The following is a 9,743-nucleotide window of genomic DNA, read 5'->3' as shown; positions in this document are numbered from 1 at the left end:
TCATGCATTATTTGTAAATATACAGGGGAACCAAAAGACCTTTTCATTTTCTACTACGGGCAAAGCCGTGCGGGTGCCACTAGTCATAAATAGCGCCTGACCGTGAGATAAGAAATAGCCAAATAGTTTTTTTCTACTCGCATTTATTACTCTGCTTCTGTATGTACATTTGAACTATGATTTTTGTATATATTTATCGAAGAACGTTCTTCATCACTTATTTTTATCTGTTTATTCACGTATCAACTAGTTACTCACGCAGAACATTAATGCGAATTCCGTAGCATAATATTCCACATAATGTGAAATGCGAATTCCATAAAGTTGAGCAAAGCTAAACCAACGCTGTTTGATACAAAAATGTAACTACTACTTCTTGACGCGAATTTAAATACGAAAATAATTCTTTTTTTTTTTCGAGGTTTTTTTTCCCCAGCTTTTCCCCAAGAAAAAAAAAATTCCCCAAAGAATTCCCCTCAAAACCCATTTCCCCAAAATTTCCCCAGAGAGCACCAGATTTCCCCAAAATGGGGAAATTTCCCCCAATCTGGCAACACTGATCTCGAGCATAGTCTTGCTTAATGATAAATAACGTTTGACCTTTTAATTGACTGTTGTAAGAAGAAAGCGTCTATAGTGCGTTAGCAAGTTAGTGCTTCCCATCTTGTCACGCGTTCTATGCGTAAAGTTGTCTGTATAATTCTGTATATGTATATATCTTTGGAAAGACTTTTTAAAATAATGAATATTAGTTATGAGAAGCCTCCAAGATTACATCATTAAAAGCAAAAAAATTATGAAAAATGACGTAATTGCTCAAATTGCAAAAAAAAAAAATTTGAATTTTGTCATCTAGAATTCAAATTATGTTTTTCGCAATCACGAGTGTGTGTATGTAGGTGTGTGTGTTTGTGTGTGGGGGGGTATGTGTGTTTGTGTGTAGGGGGTATGTGTATGTGTGTTTGTGTCTGTGTGCAGGATTGAGTGTGTGGGTAGTTGTGCGTATGTGAGAGTGTAGGTGTGTGTGTGTTTGTATGTGTATGTGTGTGTGGGCAGTTGTGTGTATGTGAGTGTGTAGGTGTGTGTGTGTATGTGTTTGTGTATGTGCGTGTGGGTAGTTGTGTGCACGTGAGTGTGTAGGTGTGTATGTATGTGTGTGTAGGTGTATATATGTATATGTGTGTGTGTAGGTGTATATATGTATATGTGTGTGTGTGTTGTTGTTTATGTATGCGCGTGTGTGTAGGCTATGGATGCAACCTGGAGACGGTTTTCGCTATAGGAGCAGCATCGTGAGGAGCCGGTCGACGGTGATGCTGCAGAGGGTGCTGGTGGGAAAATAAATTGATAGCACATCAAAACAGTCAAGTGAAAACAATAAGCAATCGTGATTGCTCAAAAAAAAAGAAAGAAAAATTAATTTGAATTTTGTCATTTTGAATTCAAATTGTTTTTTGCAATCACGAGTGTGTGTGTGTGTGTGTGTATGTAAGCGTGTGTGTTTATGTGTGGGGCGATGTGTGTGTGTCTGTGTGGGGGTATGTGTGTTTGTGTGTAGGGGGTATGTGTATGTGTGTGTAAGCATGTGTGTTTGTGTCTATGTGCAGGCATGAGTGTGTGGGTAGTTGTGTGTATGAGTGTTTGTGCGCGTGGAGGCGGGGTATGTGTATGTGTGTGTAGGCATATGTGTTTCTGTCTGTGTGCAGGCACATGAATGTGTGGGTAGTTGTGTGTATGTGTTTGTGTGTGTATGTGTAGGTGTCTATATGTATGCGTGTGTGTATGTGTTTGTGTGTGTTTGTGTGTGTGTGTGTAGGTTTAAGTGTGCGTATGTGTTTGTGTGAGTGTATGTGTGTGTGTGTGTGCGTAGTTGTGTATGTATGCGCGTGAGTGTAGGATATGAACGCAACCTGGAGACGGTTTTCGCTATAGGAGCAGCATCGTGAGGAGCCGGTCGACGGTGATGCTGCAGAGGGTGCTGGTGGGAAAATAAAATGATAGCACATCAAAACAGTCAAATAAAAGCAATAAACAATCGTGATTGCCCAAGAAAAAAAAAGATTTTATAAAAAAATTTAGTGGTAAATTCTCATTGGCCATGTTATAATGATTAAAAATATGTTAAGTTTAAAAGATTTGAATGATATTTAACGGAGATAAAGGCGTTTGTTTAAAAACCTATAATTTTACACTTAAGGGGGGAGCAAGGGGGAGAGGCGGGAACTTTTGAAAAAATACTCCCCTCCCCAGGTGCTAACACCTGACAAAAATTCAGCTTGTCCCTAATTTGTTCCAACATTTGGTCATTTTTGGCCTTTTTTGACTGGGCAAAATCCGGGACTGCACTAAACGAAAAATGTGGCCATTAAATAAAGTGCTTTGTTGTACAAGGATTGACTTCTCTTCTACACTAGTCGATTTCTCTACATACAAATATGGTAAAACCGCAGCAAACTCAATTTTGCAAAAAATGTTACCTATGTCCTTTCTGGAATAATCGATTCATATTTATGTGGAGGACACATAGGGGGTCGCGACGTGAAAAAGGTTGGGAATCACTGAAACCACCCACTGAACCACCTGCTTCTTCATTATTGCCTTTCTTTCCTTTTATATTGATCACGTATTTTTGATTTATTTCAGCTATACAGGTTACCTTCCAGGATTCGGCCCACACAAACTTTATCAGTTTGGAAAAACTTATGGCAGGATGACTCACGATATAATGGAAAGCCATCCTGTGGCTGGGCAAAGATTCGGCAACATTCTTCATTGCTCACATGGTAGCAAATCTTCCAATGAACCTGGTTCAAGACGAAAGTTCAACAGATCTGTCAACAATGAAATGAGCGATCGGGAAAAGATGTCCGGATATACAGGTACCTTAATGAATTGGATTCTGTAAGAAATTTTGTCGTTGTTGTTACTAGAACTACTCAGGGACTCGAAAGCTGCAAGTCCTTTTCTGGCAGCTGGTAAAAATTAAAGCAGAAGGTAGCCGCTCCTGGCGAAGAAAAGCTTCAATAAGGGCTGAATTCCAATTTTTGGTCTCGACCAGGCAGATGTTAGCACCTTCTATCATCACTTTCAAAAGTTAGACTTTGTTTTGAAGGGGAGGCAGTGTCTCGATACTCTCATCTGAAAGATAGATCGAAAGTATGCAAATGGGTTGCCAAAAGGTTTGCCACTTTTGGAAATTTTTGCTCAAATAGAAAAAGTAAACCAACATCCGCCGTGTGCTTGGCACCGATGTGTACTGTCCACGCCAAACACGTGATTGACGCCGCGCCTTAGCGTATTTTTTTAAATTTACATCATGTCTAGCTTTTCCTTGAATGCAGTGCAGAACCCTGCTCTCATAGTTACCCCGACATACCACAGGGCTTTCGGACCCTCTGATTTAACGGACATGATAGCCGGTGGATATTTTGCGTGGGGCTCATCGCCGATCTCGAGTCCGATACCTTATCCAAAAGGCAACCCAAGACCCTAATGAAATCATAATTCCTTTTAGTGATATTTTTCTTTTTGAATGGTAAAAATCTTGGAAACTTAGTGAGGGAAAATTGATAGACTTAAATATCAGACGAAGATCAGTGGTACAGCGAGTGTCAGCCCTCCCCCCCCCCCCCTCACGAGATTTCCTTCAAAACAGCGAAAAAGACAATTAATTCTAAGATAAATCTTCTTTAAAAAATTATGCTTCCCAAAAATGCCATTTTTGGGGCATTTAATATAAGTGGCTAGAGCTCGAATGTGGTACAATTTCTGGTTGATCTGTGTAAGTAATTGGGTGACCATCTTACGACACAACGGCTTCATCGCGCTTTTGTTATTTAAAAGTAACTTCGTTTCTGCTTTAAAAAATCTTCGGAAAAGTTTTTATTATTATTATTTTTTTTTTATTTATTTATAGATATTGGTATCATTTGTTCCATATGGTATTTCGTTTTGCGTGTCCAACAGATAAAATAACACTATGAATATTATTTTAAACTGGATTTTGTGCCTTCTTCCATTTTATCCAGGTCATGTTCCGAGGAGGAATTTTTACTGTGGAAAAGGTTATCAGGAAGAGTGCAGACGTGGAATTGCTGATTTCGAAAGACTGCAGATGGACAGGCGAGATACACAAGCCAGAACAAAATATTTTCCACCTGAGGATCTTCTGGTAACGTATCCCATTTGGTAAGAATTTAGTGCTAAAAGTAAACTGCGACCTGATCTCTTTTTCCACAAATTTGTCATGCATGGAATATTCCTTCATGTGCTTGGCTCAACATCAACTGAGATATATTTTATGGATTATCATTAAAAGCAATTAGAAAATATATTTAAAGGTTGGTAACAGAAAAATTCATTTGAATTTTGTTGGGAATATGATCAACTGCAGCAATAAAGTAGCTCATCATTTTTCATCTTTAATTTTGGTGTCCGTAAAATAATTTATTTGTTGTTTAAAATTACATAATAAAATTGTATAATAAACCTCAATAGGAAACAAATAAACGAATGAGTTTTTTTTTTTTCCCTTCCTCTTTTTTTTTTTTTTTTTTTTTTTTTTTTTTGTTCTAATTAATTATTTTTTTTAAAACTTTATTTAGCCAAGAACATTGGTTTTTCCTAAGAGACTCTGTGAAAGACCTGAACACAGAAGTATACCTTCCTACGCTACTTTTACTAATCCAATGAATTATGGAATGTCAGTCTTTGATATGAGTGATCTGGACCCAAGAAAAACATCTTTAACTAGTATGTATGAAGTTTGACTTAGATGAATTAACAGAATGATTATATGTTTGAAATGACATTTCTGACGATGATAGTCACTTGTTCGATGGCAAGAAGTTGATCTCGGTGCTTTGAAACATTGATGTTCGAAACTAAAACATCGTCCGAAATTTATTGACATTTTGAGAAGAGACATCGTAATTTTTAACACACTATATAGTGAACTCATACTGTTTTATGGGAGAAGTCAATTCACAGCTTGCATTTAATTATTTATAACTATGTTGTATGAGCTACCTAAGCAAAGTCAATTATGATGATGATGATAGGAATAATAATGAGTTATGGAAATATTTATTTTCTAATAAAGTAAAAAACCAAAGAACAAAAGAACTTTCCTTTTCAATACAAAAAACATTTAAACATCAATCCGAGTTTATAGATGTTATTTGTTAATCAGATGTGTGCATATGAGTGAGTGAGTGAGTGTGAGAGAGAGGGGGGGGGGGGAACCGTTGATCCGCGGCCGAGATTTTTAAAATGACGGGTGAAATAGATACCGGGACGTAGTGGCAAACAACAAGGCGGGGGGCCCGTAAAAGTCATTTGTGACGGGCCAAAAATTTTCTGTGCGCGCCCTTGTTCGTAACAATTCTAATTTTTCACCCTAGTAAAATGAAAATCAAATGATTAATGTGAACTAACCAGATAAATTAGTAATATTTTTTTCCAACTAGATAATACAGGGAAAAATTAATTATAAAAATAAATAGATGTTTTAGTATACATTTATTTCCAGCAAAGAATAGCAAATTATATTTAAAACACAAAATGTGTTTCAAGATTACAAAATACTGATAATCATTTGAAATATGTACCATACTGCTGATAGTGTGGTACATATTTAAAATGAAAGTACGTATACTATTAGCAATATTAATTATTGAGAGAAAACTATGAATCGGAGTAAACTAATAACCTTCAGTATTAGTTTTCTCCTATTCCTTGAGTATCAGTATTCTAGTTAGTATGCTGGAGAGAAAAGATTGAAAACTTTTCTCCAATTAAAGTGAACTTCTTTAGAGAAGTAACCATAGAAAACTTTTTCTAATATGATAAATATCAATATCTTTTATCTTAGAACTAATTTTTATAAACGTAACCACTACAGTTTTTTTTATTATTAATTTTTTTAATGATGTTCATGAACTTTGTTAGAGCTTCTGCTTTGGAAGTTAGTTTTTGAAGCGTATGGCTGCAGAAGTAGGTGCCTACAAAAAAAGATTTTTTAGGAAAAATTCACATATCTGTCGCTACTAAAAGATATGAGTTACAATAACTTTTCCTGTTTTGTTTGAACCATTTAGGAGACTATTTTGAAACTCTCTCATTGTCTCAGGCTGTTCGCCTACCTTAGCACTGGAAAAATCGTGAAGAAAAACGCGTTTGTACAAAACTTAGAATTGGATATTAACTGCTTTTGCAGCAACACACTTCAGTGTTGTAAAATTGGATATAAGGACTAAGGAAATGATGCATTAAAATAAAATCCTTTCTTTCAGGTAAATACTGTGATGTTGGAGTTACTCGTGGTAAGGCTGCGAATCAAACTCTATGTGACTTGAGTAGCTCTAGGTGGGAGCGCATGGTCGCAGAAAGACGACCGAAGATCGACGACTGGTACCGCTCTCCAAATTTTGGGACTCCTGATCCTTATCCGTTGGACGGATACCATCCACCTGCCTATCAGTCATCCAAGCCTGTTCCTGGATACGCAGGCCATGTACCAGGTAAACTCGTTGTGACTAAGCTAAACCTTTTCCAAAATTCCATTTTATACTTTGTGGGGTGCATGCTACAGCTATTTAATTATTTTGCAAATGCCACTGACTAAAAATGGCTTGCCATCAGTGCACGTGCTCTCAAATACTTTTGAATACCGGAACTGAAATCACTCAGTGCAAGCGCAGTAGACACGTTCAAATGATCAGCGGTCATAGCCTGACCGAAGTACATTGGGGAGAATCAGTAATTCCAATTTTGTAGAGAAGGGACCGCAGACAGTCATGCCCTGTTAATATCTAAAGGTAGCCACAGTCCCTTTTTGGGACACATTTATCACAAGCAGGTCAGCATGTTCATTTCCAGCAATGTCGCAACGCGCCGGAATTCATTGGAAGGAGATCTTGTGAGAAAAATCTTTTAACAACGATCTGCATTCCGAAATTCTTTGTGAATCACATAAATATTGTAAAAATCCCTGCAATGCTGATTTAGAGTCTGAAAAGATTACCTATCGAAGTCCGATCTCAGTAATGGTTGCTCAACCAGCTACTGCAATAGCTTCAATCTCACCATCGATGGCTGTAGTGAAACAACCTACTGGCAGGTTGAAGCTAGAGCTATATAGTTGGGGCAAACCTAACCTGGCAGCGTCGTGATGCTGTAATTAGAATATCCATAGTCTTGGCCCCAACTATAGGGAACTACAAAATTCATTCTGTTTCGAAGAACACTCAACAAATTGTTTTTCCGTGATTTTTGGAGAATGTGAAGATTGGATTTAAATTAGCTACCATTTCTGAATTTTATTTTATTGGAAATATTCATGTTTTTTTTTTCAAACAAAAATTTTCAACAAAAATTAAGCATTTTATTTTAGCCACATTTGTAGTTACATGGCCTTAGTACTCAGCCAGTGGAGCCCCGAACTCGAATTTTCGGGAGGGCGGAAATTCCCAATTTGATGAATGGAACTGCAAATTTGGCCGAATGATTAGAACTCAAAATTTCGCCGAATGATGATAATTTTGCAGAATAGAACTCCAAATTTTGCCGAATGATAATAGTTTTGCCGAATAAGGACATTTTTGGGAGTTCACAGTGACCCCCAATCGGCGCTCCCCTGTACTCAGCCCACAATTTTTTCCTGCAAGCTCATTATATGAATATTGTCAATGTCAAGAATATTGACAATGTTTCAAAACTTTTTTTTTGAGGGGGGGGATTTTGAAATTTAGTCTCCTTTAGTCTCCGAAGTGCGCGAGACCTTTAATACGATTTGTATAACTGATTTCGTGACTATATGATAAGGGTCCGTCTGGGAATCATGACATAGACAAGATTACACAAACGAACATTGACTTTTCCAAATGAATTAATTAAATCTTAAACAAACTTTCGTCAAAGGTTTATGTATTTCTTTCTACGCTCACACACATGAATATCTCCTTGGATGACTTTCATCAAAAAGTTCACAGACTTAGGTATTCATAAAGAGGATCATTTCAGAACGAAATACATATGCAACTGTGTTGCTTATTTGTTCGCGTTTTCATTACCTCCCACAAGAGAGTAAACTTTTTGCTCCTTTTAAATTTCGAACTCAAGCGAAGGGAAAACAAACAAACAAACAAACAAAAAAGCATCGATTTGAGCAAAGGATTTTTCTTTTCCTGTTTATACCATCAAGTACTGAAGGTGTTTATCTTTTCCGGTAATTGAGGAGTGCAGAGTCGAAGTCGGACTGATTTTGGTGCAATGGATTCGAATTTGGTTCCCTATGACTCTGCAGCCTTTCTTGTTAGGGAACAACCACCCTAGAAGTCACTTCCTAGGAAATGGAGCACTGTTTAGAAGCATTAATGCATGTGAACTCAAAGGCACCAACGATCAGTTTTAAATTTTGCTTGGCTCCAGAAATAACGAAATTATCTTGGGTCCACTCCAGTGGCGCACTCAGAATTGTTTACTATGAGGGGCTCGAATTTTTTAAAGGAACTCTAATAATACGTGAAGTGAGAGACAAAATCAGTGAAATTTTAACAACCTTCCCCCTCTTTCGGATTTATGAGAATTTTTTTTTTTAATTCCGCATTAGTGAAGTTTTATTACACAGTTTGTATTTTAATTGTATACCGACTCTATAAAACTTCAGGGAAGAATAAATTAGTGCTCCCTCCTCCATTTCCTGTTCTCAGAACTCGTGCACGCTCTCTTTCTCTATCTAACTACAAACTCAGTTTGAATTTGTAACTGATAAATGAAACACATCGATCTAATTAGGCTCAAATTAAAAAAAAAAGAAACATTGAAGAAAGAATTAGGTTACAAATACTATATAAAAAAAGTTGACTCTTCAGTGGTGGATAAGTTTCCCGGGAAAAGATGTTTGCAGCAGCAATGTTTTAAGACACGTAATATTAAACCATTTTGTAAACTTTCCAACGGTTCAAAAAACAGTTTTAAGCCTTCTCTTTGGTTTGGTAAAACATGGCACTTCCTGAATTTCTTCTGGCCTCTGGGAGTGGCTTCAGCCCCTTAGCCTCCTCCGTGGGTGCACTTTTGGTAAACTTGAGTACTTTTCATTATGATTGTGTTGGTGTTTGTTTTAAGAACGTCTGTTTTCAGTGTATATTTCTTTCTCTTTTTGCAGGTTATCGAGATTGTTGTTCGGGAGAAACGTTTGGTCAATCTGCTGGTTCGATATTGCGAGATAAAGATCTGGTGTATTATAATGGTCTGAGGAAACCTTAATAAATATTTAGTATATAGTAAGACAAAATGTTTTCGCTGCATTTTCTGCGTTTCAAATATAACTAACAAAGGTCTGCAGGGTGGCAAAGTGAACTTGGCCCAAGTCGGTAGATTTGTAAGACGTAGAAAATCATCAGCGGTCATATTGTGTGAGTACGTTAAAAATCTCTTGACCATGGGTCTGACTTGAACGCTCTTGGCTAAATTTAATTCTTTGTGCGATTCGCATCCCATGTGCTCAGGCGAATCTGATGGAAAGTTGGGCGTCACTATTCTGTAGAGGATATGGCATCCGCTGATAGTGGTACCAATTCTTTGGTGGTACCACATGAAAAATGGTTGGCAGTAACATGCAGAGTCCTTTCTAAAAGGAAGGTCAAACAAAAGGTGTAATATTTCCAGGGCATCGAGCTGTAGGGGCTATTCATTAATTACGTAAGGGTCTTGATGAGCTTCAAAAATCTCTACATACCCTT

General features: G+C 37.2%; 1 protein-coding gene across 1 annotated transcript; it reads left to right on the top strand.

Annotated features, from left to right (window-relative positions):
- Positions 1-2,710: 2,710 nt before the first annotated feature.
- On the top strand, positions 2,711-9,267 carry LOC129226731 (uncharacterized). The gene is made up of 5 exons (XM_054861360.1): positions 2,711-2,879; positions 4,029-4,171; positions 4,605-4,752; positions 6,294-6,521; positions 9,167-9,267. Exons 1-5 carry the CDS (start codon positions 2,711-2,713, stop codon positions 9,265-9,267), a joined length of 789 nt encoding a protein of 262 aa, XP_054717335.1.
- The last annotated feature ends 476 nt before the right edge of the window (positions 9,268-9,743 follow it).

The sequence above is a fragment of the Uloborus diversus genome, chromosome 7 (genome assembly GCF_026930045.1).
Source record: "Uloborus diversus isolate 005 chromosome 7, Udiv.v.3.1, whole genome shotgun sequence".
Classification (NCBI taxonomy): domain Eukaryota; kingdom Metazoa; phylum Arthropoda; class Arachnida; order Araneae; family Uloboridae; genus Uloborus; species Uloborus diversus.
The sequence above is the reverse complement of the archived record's forward strand: the minus strand, read 5'-3'. Positions and strand labels throughout refer to the sequence as shown.

Bases quoted from the DNA above. Each gene is read 5' to 3' on its own strand.
- LOC129226731 (XM_054861360.1), top strand. From the start codon at position 2,711: ATGACTCACGATATAATGGAAAGCCATCCTGTGGCTGGGCAAAGATTC. The intron at 2,880-4,028 runs GTACCTTAATGA...CATTTTATCCAG, and splicing joins AAAGATGTCCGGATATACAG to GTCATGTTCCGAGGAGGAAT. The intron at 6,522-9,166 runs GTAAACTCGTTG...CTCTTTTTGCAG, and splicing joins ATACGCAGGCCATGTACCAG to GTTATCGAGATTGTTGTTCG.